This window comes from Microcaecilia unicolor, chromosome 9 (genome assembly GCF_901765095.1).
Source record: "Microcaecilia unicolor chromosome 9, aMicUni1.1, whole genome shotgun sequence".
Taxonomy (NCBI): Eukaryota; Metazoa; Chordata; class Amphibia; order Gymnophiona; family Siphonopidae; genus Microcaecilia; species Microcaecilia unicolor.
In genome coordinates, this window is record NC_044039.1 from 15,388,741 (window position 1) to 15,403,192 (window position 14,452).

Consider the following 14,452-nt stretch of genomic DNA (forward strand, 5'->3'; position numbering starts at 1 on the left):
AGCCATCTTGAGTGGCTCATCTGAGAAGCAGCCATCTTGGGTGGTTCATTGGAGAGGCAGCCATCTTGAGAAGCTTCCTCATGGGCGTGCAGCTGGGGCAGGGATACTCTGATGGGAGGCCTACTTAAGAGCAGAACAGTGCCATCATTTTGCTTCGGCTTCTACTTTTGGTAGAACTACTTGAGTTCCTGAGACTCTGTCTACTATTGTTTGCTGTCTGACCTGATCTGACCCCTGCTGGTTTCCTGACTTTGCTCTGTCTGCTGTTTGCCCTGACCTTTGCTGGAACACCGGACTCTTCTCTGCTTGCCGCCTGCCTCGACCACTGCCAGTCTCCTGACCAGCCCGATTGCTCGCTGCCCAACTCCGATCCCAGCTGTGTCCTGGTGGCCGCCTGCACCTGGGGGCTCAACCCTCGGGGAACGGCGGTTGTCATAGGTGAAGTTTTGGGATTGTTCGGCCACCAGCTGAGCACAGGCTACTCGCCGGTGCTTTGCACGGCACAAGGACTCACCGACCACAACAACGGGTTGGAGGAAGGGAAGGGGGAGATGCCGCTATTGAAAGTGTGTCACCTGAGGTCCCTGCCTCAGGTGGCCTAATGGTCTGTCCATCCCTGCCTGGGAGGGACATGGTGAGGCAGGGGAATGCCTAGGAGTTCTGCACACGGGTTACAGAATACAGTTAAGTGCATGCATTTACACCAGCCATTGAGCTAGCATACATGCTTGCACCTACAGTTAGGTAGATAAATGCGGATTTGTGTTCTATAATGACAATTCTGCACACAATGTGTGCTTAGCGAGCATGATTCCTGCAACTAACTTTAGGCAATTTATTGAAAATTATTATAGTCAGTTAAGGAGGCCTGTGAAATAACACTTTCATTTTTTATAAGTTTTTGTGATGGTTTTAAATAGGAGAGGGGTAAGCGCACAATTGCTCGCTCCAGCACTCGTCCAAACTCCAGGTCCCAACAATACAGTTAGCTGACATGCCTCCCCACAGCAGATGTAAGTGCTTTAGGTATTGCTATTAGAAAATATAAAATTCATGCTCAGAACATGCCCCCTTTAAAACTGTCGGTACTATGAATCTACACATTGAAATAGCTTTCTAAAATGTATTCGGGTATTTACATGTTTAAGTACCACTATATACATGCAACAATGCTGGACAAATAACACTTGGATGTGGAAAAATGAAAATACGTCGAAGAGGTTCTTAATTGTTTTTATTTTCATCTCGGCAGTTAATTCTTAATAGGCAACCCACATTATAAGACAAAAATAGAACAGCAGGTTACAGATGAATGTCCGATATGCTTTTGCTTAGGGCACTAAAAAGGAACGGAAGAGATCATGTAGATTTGCCTGTCATCCTGAAAAGTAAAGCAATTACTTTGCAATTGCAACAGAGGGTTTTGTATTCAGTAAAGGAGTCAGTTGACCTTCACGACATGTCCAAGTCCTCCAAACTCTGTGATTTGAAAGGTTCTTTCGGGCAGGTGGCTGGTTTCAGACCTTCTGTTCCTTGGTTTCGAAGCAGCACTGAACAGAGAGCAATGCCACAGAGCTGAAAATGTGGTTGATTTCATTCTTCTATTGTAGAGAGGTGTGGTAGCCATGTTAGTCCACTCTTAAAGGTTATCAATAGTAATCAAACAAAATAAAACATGGAAAAGAAAATATCTTACGGGTCTGCGTAAGCGCGGTAGCATCCCTACCGCGCTTACGCAGACCCGTGTGACGGAAGTTTGATTTACAACGGTCTTTATCAAGACCTAGTTCACGTTTTTGTCTCAAGGTTTTTATTTATCATTTGAAACTTGAGATTTTTCATATCGTCGATTCATGAGTTTTTTTGACTACGGTCAGAAGACTCCTGATGTAGGCCACTAGGCCGAAACACAACGTTGTGTTGAGTCATTTTTTAAAGAATATACTAATGAGCTCTGTTTTAAAGAAAATTGATAAATATTGTTTGTTTGATTTTTAACATTTGATTTGGTTCCAGTTTTTTTTGGATAAGCCTGGTTTTTAGTCCCACATCTTTTATTTTTATTATTTATCCCGTGGGATCTACTGAGTTCTCCACGTACGTGGATTCTCTTTAGATGGCCATGGGAGGAACATTAAATCTGCATGAAATGTTGTAGAATTTGGGAGATCTATGCTTAATTTCCACGCCGGAATTTACACAAGGGTTCAGATGGTGTTAATCCTCATGCCCAAACTTGGGTGTGGATCCCAGCGCTACACCCAGCGTCCAATTCAGCACAGTTTATAAAATAGCATTTGGCGTTCAGTTTTTTTTAGCCCATTTACTGAATCTAGTCCATAATCCTGTCCTCAACTGATGGGAAATGAAAAAAAACCACCTGAAACGCTGAAGAGTGGTTGAAGAATTTAATTCGGCTGCCATGCCATGTGTTTAATTCAGTTTGTGGATAAATACTTTGATCTAAATGGAGACCATTCTGGATGGCTTTTCACGATCGGTCACTCGTGCTTTTCTTCCGTCTTGCTGAGTTTTTTTTGTCACTTGTCTGACCAGTTGACTGGATTGTTTCACATCGTACTCTGCAAAGTATAGCAGATTAAAAATGTGAGAAACGAAACGCTGAAAGCTTTTCAATTGAATGTTCTTGCTCTCCCAAATAAATCTCATGGAAACTACTAATTATCTTTCACGGGAGGCAACACATTATGAATTGTCGTGTCACACAGAGTAATGGTTGTATCTGTGCTTTTGAGATATTAAGTCTGAATATGTTTCAGTGGAATGAGGCTCCAGAAAAAATTTTTCAGTAGACATTTCACTTGAGACTCATGAGCAAATTTTTCCAGACTAGTGAAACGTATCATTTTCATTGGAACAGAGGGAGAAAATTTGGGGTCATTTTCAGATTTTTTGCTTTTTTTTTCCCCCAGATTTGGGATGTTTTTTCAAGGTGCAGTAAAAGTCTATCTTTTACCACACCTCGATATACCACAGAATTCAGCAACCTGCGGTATCTCAGTCCCGCAGGTTGCTGAATCCTGTGATACAAGAATAACACTGATTGCAAACCCGCTCATAAGCAGTGTTATTGCAGTGGCCCATGAGAATTGGGCCACAAAGCTGCAGACCGATGCTCCTAAATCTGCAGAGCAACCTCCCCTCCCCCTGCTCAAGACCCCCGCCCCAGGTCCCCAAAGGCCCTGACCCCTCCCCCAGTCTAGATCGCCCTACTTGTCTGACTGTGCATTTGTCCTTTAGATTGTAAGCTCTTTGAGCAGGGACTGTCCTTCTATGTTAAATTGTACAGCACTGCGTAACCGTAGTAGCGCTTTAGAAATGTTAAATAGTAGTAGTAGTAGTACTTCCCCCTCCCCAGGTCCAGGTCCTTTCACCAACCCCGGGACTTGATCCCTCCCCCTAAATTGGAGGCAATAAGTGTTCACATGTTAGCTTTATCCAGATAACGCGCGCTAATGCAATCATTAGCAAATGACCTGAAAAAAAAACATAATTGAAAAACGCCTGCGATACTGTCACTTTAGAAATGCGCATAGCACATGGGAAAGTCCCACATTATAATGAGCAAAACCCACATTCCACCAAGGCTTAGTAAAAAGGCTCCAACATTTGCTAGATCCATAAACATGAACCCTCTTAGGCACTGTGGAACCCAAAGTCTCAAAGGCAGGAAGAGGAACCGAAATATGTAGCAATATTCCTGTGCTGGATAAACATCATCCTTGTTTTTTTTTCCTTTGTGCTCCCAGAAACAAGATATTTGTCCAGCTCTAGGGAGCAATTTGGCATTGTCCATCAGAGATTCACCCTTCCTTCTGTGCATGACACTTTAGCGTACCTATAAACTTCACAGAATGGCAACTCTAGCAAACAGCCCTTTTCTGTTCAGCATGCTGGACGCATGAACCCCAGAACCTCACCTTCCAATAACACCAGGATAGGATCAGAGAATAATCCACTCTGAAGCCATTCATCAAAATCGGTAATATAATCAAATGCAGTAAGACCTCTGTTATCCTTGTGGTGGACATTTGCTCCTAAAAGTCAGAAAACAAGGAAGTGGTCACTTGAAAATGTCAGCAGTGTGTTTGATTTCATAAGCCCCATCAATCCTGCAGCTATAGGAACCAGCTCTGTGGGTTCTGCGGGTGCTTGAGCACCCCAATACTGAGCAAACTCTTTATGTCCAGGGATGGGGTAATTTTCATTGGGTTTAGCACCGCCCCCCCCCCCCCCCCCACCAATCATTTTGAACAGTTGGCTCCTATGCAGCACTGAAAATTTCTGCGCTCACCATTTGTCTACTAACATATTCATTAGGATCCTGACACAGAATCTTTTTCCTGTTGCTCTGTTCTATTACGATTCAGTGGGGAAACAGCTTAGATTTACAGACAGCATCTAAGGTCAAAACTTCAGTGCCACATGCATGGGGGTAGAATCAGTAAAGGACACCTAAACAGTGGCGTTCTTTGGTTCACTCCCACCCGGGGCGGATCGCTGCTGTGCGCACCACCCCCCCCCCCCCCCCACCCCCCGACTGCAGGGCAACATGCCCCCCCCGACCCAGTCCCCACCTACCAGCTCCGTCCACCCGGCGCCTTGCGCGACTCTGCACTGCTGTAAAAGAAGAAAATCGCCTCATCGGCCCTCCCCTCACTGTGTCCCGCCCTCTGATGTAACATCCTATTTCCTTGAGGGCGGGACAGAGTGAGAGAAGGGCCGATGAGGCGATTTTCTTCTCTTACAGCGGCGCAGATGCGAGGCACCGCACCACACGGCTGCTGGGTGGATGAAGCTGGTAGGGACTCGCTAGCAGAGCACCCCCCCCCACCCGTTGACACCCGGGGCGGACCGCCCCCACCGCCCTTGCCCTTGCTACGCCACTGCACCTAAACTTAAGCACTGGGATGCAGGGCACTAAGGACCCCTTTTACCAAGCTGTGCATAAGTGGAACGTTGCTCTTTGCACAAGCTCTTAGAATTGCCCTGAATATGCGTACGCTAGGTATCAGGAAACAGCTTCCTCGATTGTTGCAGATACAGTACCATGGTTAATTAGAAGGCTTGCGCCATGGAAGTTGGTTGCAAAGATGGCGTAGAACAGAGCCGTGCGTTGCTCCCTGTCTGTTGATTCCACATCTGCACCGCTGTTCAGAAACATTGCCAAAACCTCGTATGTTCCATTTCGGATAGCAGCTAAGTGCAAGACACTGTAAGCAAAGAATACAAACCCACATACTTCTCTGTATTATTGTTATCATTACGCTGGAGTAACAAGCGAAGAGGGAAAGCTCGCTTAAAGTCAACGTAACAATGTAGCAAAAAGTGAGCTTGTATCTTAGTATAGATTGACAACGCAAAAGTAAAAAAAAAATAAAAAACGGGGGGAAAAGACCTCAGAAAATAGTGACCGTCAGCTCCCAGATTAAAGTTTTAAAGTCCAACTTAACTGGCTGAGCTTGACTGCGTGCAACTGTCCCAGGAAGGCATCCAGACCCGACGGACCCGTTTCACCATGGGGCTTCTTCAGGGGATGTAGGACACCAAACCTCCTCAGTGCAGATTTCAACTCAGCAATGGCGCTCAATAGGTACTCCGGATTATGGCGCTTAAAACTTAAATAATAACTACAGCATTGCGGTGGGGAGCGTTTGCTGATTGGATGCATTCCTCTTCTTTTGCTTTTTTTTTTTGTTTTTGTCTGAGTTTTTGCTTTTTCACATAATGCAATAAGAAAATTCAAAAGAAAAATCAACAAGATTAGAAAAAGATCAGAAAAAACCTGTATAACTATATTTAAGTCGGTCGGGGTTCTTTTGACTGATAATTACAGAAAAGAACTGTAAGTAGTTGGATTCAGCCACTTTAATCTGGGAGCTGATGGTCACTGTTTTCTGAGGTCTTTTCCCCCGTTTTTTTATTTTTTACTTTTGCGTTGTCCATCATTATGCTGGCCAATATTTAAAACTAATTATGAATTTGTTGACTTATCTGTATAATTTCCAAAGTTATATGAATAGTATCAGGCCATTTAATCCAACCAGACAGTCTCCTTATAGATTTGCCTCCATAACACCCACCAGATTTATTATTTTTAAAGCATTTAGACATTTGACATAGTCCATAGTGTCTAAATTAGGCTTGTCCAAGTTCAGTCCTTGAGGGCTGCAAACAGGCAAGATTTTCAGGATATCCCTAATAAATATGCATAAGAAAGATTTGCATGCCCAGTACATCCACTGTAACATAGTAACATAGTAGATGACAGCAGAAAAAGACCTGCAGGGTCCATCCAGTCTGCCCAACAAGATAAATTCATATGTGCTACTTTTTTTATTTGTACTGTCCTCTTCAGTGCACAGACCGTATAAGTCTGGCCAGCCCTATCCCCGCCTCCCAACCACCAGCTCTGGCACAGACCGTATAAGTCTGCCCAGCACTATCCCTGCCTCCCACCACCAGCTCTGGCACAGACCGTTTAAGTCTGCCCAGCACTATCCCCGCCGCCCAACCACCAGCCCCGGCACAGACCGTATAAGTCTGGCCAGCCCTATCCCCGCCGCCCAACCACCAGCCCCGGCACAGACCGTATAAGTCTGGCCAGCCCTATCCCCGCCTCCCAACCACCAACCCCAGCACAGACCGTATAAGTCTGCCCAGCACTAGTCCCGCCTCCCAACCACCAACCCCGCCTCCCACCACCAGCTCTGGCACAGACCCTATAAGTCTGCCCAGCACTATCCCTGCCTCCCACCATGCGACATGCAGATGTCTCTCATGCGTATTCATTGCGGATATCCTGAAAACCAGGTCTGCTTGTAGCCCTTAAGGACTGAATTTGGACAAGCCTGGTATATATATATATATATATATATATGCCACTGGTCCCAAACCTGTCCTGGGGAACCCTAGCCAGTCAGGTCTTCAAGATATCTGCAAAGAATATTCATGAGATTGATTTACATGCACTGCTTGTACTGCATGGAAATTTATTTAATGCTTATTCAGTGCACCCTAGTACAATCAATGGTACTCAGTCATCTAGACTACTGCAACGCACTCTACGCTGGGTGCAAAGAGCAAATAATCAAGAAACTTCAGACAGCCCAGAACACGGCAGCTAGACTCATATTTGGTAAAACAAAATATGAAAGTGCCAAACCCCTACGAGAAAAGCTACACTGGCTACCACTTAAAGAACGCATCACGTTCAAAATATGCACCCTGGTTCACAAAATCATTCACGGAGACACCCCAGCCTACATGTCAGACCTGATACACTTACCACCCAGGAACGCTAAAAAATTGTCCCGCACATTCCTTAATCTTCGCTTCCCCAACTGTAAAGGTCTAAAATACAAAGTAACGCATGCGTCAACCTTTTCCTACCTGAGCACACAATTCTGGAATGCGTTGCCACGCAGCTTAAAAACGACATTTGAACTAACAAACGTCCGCAAACTACTGAAGACCCATCTCTTTAACAAGGCATACCACAAAGATCAACAAATGTGATCTCCTCCACATAAATCCAGAACTGTCTTATAATATTTGCTTGTTAAATTACTATCTTTTCTATTATCATGTTACCCAAGACCCTTTGGTAACACCAAATGTATGTTATTCTCATGTTGCCATGAGAGGTGGGAAAATGTGGGATACAAATGCAATAAATAAATAAATAATAAATACATATCCAGAAAACCTGACTGGCTGGGGTTCCCCAGGACAGGCTTGGGAACCATTGATATATGATATGTATTACACTGGAACAATTTAAAACAAAACCCACAACAATGTATTGAGGATTTTGCTATCATTCTTGCAAGGTTTACAGATTATAACCAATATAGGGAAAGAGATGGAGTACAAACCGTACAGTCTACAAAGCATCAACCCATACCATATCAAACTAGTGAACATATCTCATAAACACAAAGAGGAAAAAGCCTCAGCAACCTGAGACCTTTTAAAACAGGTCTACAAACAACTTCCTTGCAATCATGATCTCAATAGAAATCAAACAAAATAAAACATGGAAAAGAAAATAAGATGATACCTTTTTTATTGGACATAACTTAATACATTTCTTGATTAGCTTTCGAAGGTTGCCCTTTTTCGTCAGATCGGAAATAAGCAACTTAAAGAGGACCCACATAACATCCAAAGATGTTTTTGTTTTTCTCTTTGGATGTTATGTGGGTCCTCTTTAAGTTGCTTATTTTCGATCTGACGAAGAAGGGCAACCTTCGAAAGCTAATCAAGAAATGTATTAAGTTATGTCCAATAAAAAAAGGTATCATCTTATTTTCTTTTCCATGTTATATTTTGTTTGATTTCTATTGATAACCTTAAGAGTGGACTAACACGGCTACCACACCTCTCTACTTAATCATGATCTCGAAAGCCCTGCTGATCAGTTAGTATTTGACTAAAGAATACGGAATGTGCTACGATCTTGTATCAAGACTTATGCACCCTCTCTTTTCAGGACTGTGGTCTCTTTAGAAGTCTACAGGTCCACCAATGTGATATCTTAACAGTGGCTGCAAGAAAAAGTAGATGATTTATTGTGGGGGGGGGGGGGGGAACTAAGGTTTCAGATTTGTTTTCTTTTATCACCAATTTATTATTTTATTTTTGTTACATTTGTACCCATGCTTTCCCACTCATGGCAGGCTCAATGCAGCTTACATGGGGCAATGGAGGGTTAAGTGACTTGCCCAGAGTCACAAGGAGCTGCCTGTGCCTGAAGTGGGACTTGAACTCAGTTCCCCAGGACCAAAGTCCACTACCCTAACCACTAGGCCACTCCTCCACTGTTGCTACTATTTGAGATTCTACATGGAATGTTGCTATTCCACTAGCAACATTCCATGTAGAAGTCGGCCCTTGCAGATCACCAATGTGGCCGCGCAGGCTTCTGCTTCTGTTGTGAGTACGTGCAGGACATCAGACTCACAGAAACAGAAGCCTGCGCAGCCTTCTACATGGAATGTTGCTAGTGGAATTGCAACATTCCATGTAGAATCTCCAACATTCCATGTAGAATCTCCAATAGTATCTATTTTATTTTGTACCCTGCGCTTTCCCACTCATGGCAGACTCAATGCGGCTTACATGGGGCAATGGAGGGTTAAGTGACTTGCCCGGAGTCACAAGGAGCTGCCTGTGCCTGAAGTGGGAATCAAACTCAGTTCCTCAGTTCCCCAGGACCAAAGTCCACCACCCTAACCACTAGGCCACTCCTCCACTTTGCTCGGAAACATGGATCCCTGTAGTAGATGAGTAATGAAAAAAGTACACCGAAGGCAAGTAAAACATACACCGTTCTGCAGAAAGCAACAAGTAGGACGAATTTCACGTTCTAACCATTTTCTACCCTTCATCTTGAACACAGGTAATGATGCTATGTGACCATTAAGGAGGGAATTAATAAACAGTGTCCAAAATTAGGAAGTGGGAAGATCCACACTAACCCCCCTGTTTACAAAGCCAATTTGAACAGGCTGTGTTGGTATTGCCGCACGACAACCACTAGTGCATCTTTGTAAATGGGGGAGGGGGGTAAATTAGAAAAAGTATCAGTGGCATAGCCAAGGGTGGGCCCGGGTGGACCCAGGCCCACCCACTTTGGGCTCAGGCCCACCCAGTAGCAGCACACCTATGATGTGGCTAGCAGAGATCCCCAAGCCCCACCAGCCAAAAACTCCAAACATCTGACTCTCCTGCGTACTTTATAAATAGCAGATCTTCGTCTGCAGCGAACAGTGAGTGATACATACTGCTCGCACCGGCCCCACAGCCTTCCCTCTGATATATTCCCGCTTACGCAGAAACAGGAAGTTGCATCAGAGGGAAAGCTGTGAGGTCAACATGAGCAGTGTGTAATAGGTACTGCTCGCTGCTGGTGAAAATCTGTTATTCAAAAGCTATGCGGGGGAGGGGGGATGTTTGAGAGACCATATGGCATGCAGGCGAGAGAAGGAGAGACCAAATCACTTGTGGGACAAGGCGGAGTTCTTCTGCCCACCTAACATGGGCCCAGGCCCACCCAAAATTGGGTGTCTGGCTACATCCCTGAAAAGTATATCTAATTTCACCAAAGCTGATATAAGTCTATGGATTTTTCTGTGCAGTACTCCCTTCCCCTCTCTCTCCCTGATGATTTATGTAGGGCTCAGTGAATTGCTTTGTGATTAAATGAGAACCAAGCCTGATTTCTTGCATATTAAAGATCTGAAATCTTTTCTCCACTCTTGTGTAACGTGGTGTGCAAAAGTCCGAAAGTACTGATAAAAGCCATCCACAGTTTAGCTGGCACAATTCCCAGAACCCTGATTTGTTTTTTGTTACATTTGTACCCCGCGCTTTCCCACTCATGGCAGGCTCAATGCGGCTTACATGGGGCAATGGAGGGTTAAGTGACTTGCCCAGAGTCACAAGGAGCTGCCTGTGCCAGATTCCAGATCCTGGAGGGGACAGCCTAAGAAAAACTTCCCATCCCTAAGAATATCTCCTGCAGTGCATAAGCGGCATGGATCTTTAGGCTCTGGCCCGAGCGCATCGGGTCACGGCTTTGAGGCCTGATGCTCCCAGGCTGCTGGAATAATACTGCTTGCAAGCTGGCTCACATGGAGCATTATTCATATACCATGGTAGTCACCAACCTGTGGTATTATTGTACCAGAGGACGCTGACTCCCACGGTAAATCAAGGTGAGGCGAACATTTGTCTTTGCTACATCTCGATAACTTCCCTCCTTAGGCCCCTAACCTTGGAGTCCTTTTACAAAGGCGCTCTGAAAAGTGGCTTGCGGTAGCTTAGGCGCGGGTCTTGGGTGAGCGCCAGACAGACGTTCATGTCCCTGATTTTTTGTTGATCAAAAACTGGATGTTTCACTTTGGAAAATGGCTATTCAGTTTCGACGTTTTCAGCGTAAACCCGTCCATCTCACAGCCATATCAAACAGGAAACTAGGCGTTTCTCTCGTTTCATTATGGTTGTGAGATGGATGTTTTTGGGGGACATTATGAACAGGGTGGGGGTTTTTAAGCTCTTAGACATTTATTTTTAAAATGTCCCTCTTAATGTATCTTTATTTCAGGATGACTCCTTTTTTACACTCATTAAACAGACTTCAGCAGAATATTTTTGATAGAATTCTATACAACATTACCTTTCTCACATTTGCTGGGATGCTTGTAAAGCAACCTTAAGAGATGCTATTATTAATTATACGGCGGGGAAGGCTAAAGAATGTAAATAGAAATTAGTAGCAATGGAGTGTGAAATCAAGACTCTGGAAGAGAACTACTTGGTTGATAATTTGCCTAGTTCCTTTCACAAATTACAAGCCTTGAAGTACAATTATAATAATCTTAATTCAGGGAGCCTTAGCTGCTATCTTTAGGGAAAAAAATAATTTTATTATGCAGAAAATAATCATGCGGGACATCTACTGCACAGTATTTTGAAGTCCAAGCAAAATATCTAGGATTTCTCACGTTGTAGTTACACTGGGCAAATAATTACAGAAGATTTTGCTACAGTTGGCCATTTTCAGGACTGATACAATAAAATTATATAGTTCAGGGATTAGTTTTTCAGAAAAATCATTTACAACATTTATGCCACACATTCCTTCAGTATCCCAAGAGCAAAACAAACATTTGGAATAAGATATATCAGAGGAAGAAATTAAAGAAGCCATGAGGTCCCTCCTTAAGGGGAAGGACCCAGGTAATGATGGCTTCACTGTAGAGATTTTTCTGGCCTATACTTGTCCCCAAGCTTTTATCCCCACAGCAAACTATGCTACAAGAAGGTTTAACATTGGGGACTTTCTTAAGAGTCCAAAATAATGGTATTGGCTAAACCAGGTAGAGATCACAATAAGGTTGAAAATTACAGACTTATTTCATTGATGACCATAAATATAATTTTTGCTAAAGTGCTATAATCTAGATTAAAATCAGTTCTCCCTTCTCTAATACATAGAAACCAAAATGGCTTCCCACAGATAATTCCTGTTCATTCTGGAATATTCTTTTAAAGATATAACGGGTTATAAATAAAGTTTTATTATTATTATGTTATTATTATTATGTCCTTTGCTCAGACATCAGATACTTTTCTAGTAGCCTTATGCAGAGAAGGCATTTGACAGGATAGAATGGGATTATCTTTTCCATACCCTGAGGTGGTTTGGATTTGGTATTAAGTTTATTAAAATGATATGTCTTCTTTATATATCCCCTTATGCATCTATAATGATTAATATAATTGTATGTCAAAGGTATTTCAACTTTGATGAAGGTTGACCCCTTTCTCTCATGTTATTTAATCTACAATAAAAGGAGTTACCTATAGAAATGACAAATATAAGCTCTCAATTTATACTTAGAACTCCAGTCCATACCTCCATTGCTGCTTCTGTTGTGATAGAGTCACATCTAAGATAGTTGGGTTAAGGCAGTTTCAGTCTGAAATACAAGTTCCAGAAGGCATTGCAGGCAAGGAGCCAGGGGGTGAGATGAAGAACCCGGACTGGACTCCTAGCTGCAATAGGGGAAGACATGGGTGTAAGCTGGCAGGATGTGTAGATTGGCTGCCACTAGGGGGAAAGAGAGATAGGAAACCCTGTTGCTGATATAGCCGAAACACGAACCGTGTTGGGTCCAAATAAAGGTTTTTCTGGAGCACCTTACCCTTGAGTGTGGTGACTGATCTCTTGACATTGGGCCCTCTCCACCCCTTCTCCGTTGGGGGAGAGTAGAGGCCATCAGAATGGTTCTGGACCCTCAGCTTAATTATATCCTACACATGATCCCCCTTCCCTTCTCACCATCACTATATAAATAGATAGATAGTCCTGTGGTGTAATAAATCTCTAAGTATTGCTTTACAGAAATTGAAACTTAGTAGGGACGGAGGAGAGCATACATTTGCCAGATTTTAAGATTTACCATCAGGTTTTTCAAATGTCTCAAGCAGTGTTCTGGTTCCATGATCTTATGAATCTCTACACCCCTAGATGGGTCCAGTTGGAAGCAAACAGAATTCACCCTTGCCCTCTTTCTACTGTTCCTTCTATGAAAAACTATCCCTATTCAGAAGATATGATTCTATTAAGAACTACTTTGCATATTTTAATACATTTATATTGAAACATGATGGCAGATAAAGGCCAAATGGCCCATCCAGTCTGCCCACCCTCCATAACCACTAACTCTTCCTTTTCCTAAGGGAGCCCATGTGCTTGTCCCAAGCTTTCTTGGGTCTTCAATGGTCTGATATCTTAGAGTTATTGATATAGTATAATCCTTTCTTTTGAATAGAGATCTTGGGTTTGAACTGCCGACAATGACCACACACATGCATTTGGTTGGTGTTTCAAGTAATGTATAAGAGAAAATTAAAACATTTGAGAGTTTGGGTCATCAACACGGGCTGCACCAACATCAATATTTTTGTTGATATCAACTTAAAGGCCCAGAGTTTTGTGCACTCACTGAGTCCCAATGGGGACTCCCATGGTCTGCCTCCTCCCATTGGATAGGTTCACTCTGTGGAAAGACCAGAGTTACACACTCCAGGAGATGTAGACCTTTCCACTGTAGAGCTATGTCTCTTGGGATATAGGATTCATGGGTGGGAACAAGCTAGGTCTGGGAGGCTACTGGTCTCTAGGATCACTAACTCAATTCTCTTTCGTTCTCAGAAATTCAGCAATCCAGATCAGGGTTTGTTCTGATCCAACAGAGTTTGCTAAGAACCTTTACATACTTGAGCAGACTGTAGTTTAATAAAAGTTACAAGTAGAAAATATTAAAAAATCACTGTTCAGTTCTCCTCTGTCTCCATCTCTAGTAGAGAGATGTCACATCCTGGGTCCTCTGCCTCCAACTTCAGAGACAAATCTTGAGACATCTATGTCAAAGGAAAGCAGAGCTGGCTCAACTTATAGACAGGTGAGACACTCCCTCTCTCTTTCAAGTCCCCCACCCCACCAATAATATAGGGTACCAAAATTCTGGTCTAGCAACTCTCCTCCTCTCCCTGCCCCTGCTCTCCCCCCCCCCCCCCCCCCCCCCATGCGCTGTCTGGCATCTTCCCTCTCTCTCAACCTCCTCCCCCGATCTATCTTACAACTTCTAGAGGCTGCTGGTTGTGGCATTGATTCACACACACTGCCTGCACTCAACCTGGGGCCTTATCTCTGCCACATCCTGCTCCCTGATGTAATTTCCTGTATCCAGCAAGATGGCCCACAAGAAAGGGAAGGTTCTAGTCCCCAGCATGTGTGAATTGCTGCCAATGCCAGTGCCCTCTAGGAGTCTGAAGATAGATTGGGGGGGGGGAATGAAAGAGAGGGGGATGCCGGATTGCACGGGGAGGAGGGAAGAGAGAAGGGTTTTGGTGTCCT

General features: G+C 43.7%; 1 protein-coding gene across 1 annotated transcript in view; it reads right to left on the reverse strand.

The window, feature by feature from the left end:
• Positions 1-2,404: 2,404 nt before the first annotated feature.
• The window catches only part of LOC115477963 (putative ankyrin repeat protein RF_0381), a 75,736-nt gene continuing 63,688 nt past the window's right edge, over positions 2,405-14,452 (reverse strand). Inside the window, exons 9-11 of the mRNA XM_030215132.1 lie at positions 5,071-5,234; positions 3,942-4,058; positions 2,405-2,582 (exon numbers count right to left, since the gene is read on the reverse strand). Coding sequence (XP_030070992.1) covers positions 2,464-2,582; positions 3,942-4,058; positions 5,071-5,234 — 400 coding nt within the window. The 3' untranslated portion in view covers positions 2,405-2,463. The remainder of the gene's footprint in view (positions 2,583-3,941; positions 4,059-5,070; positions 5,235-14,452) is intronic.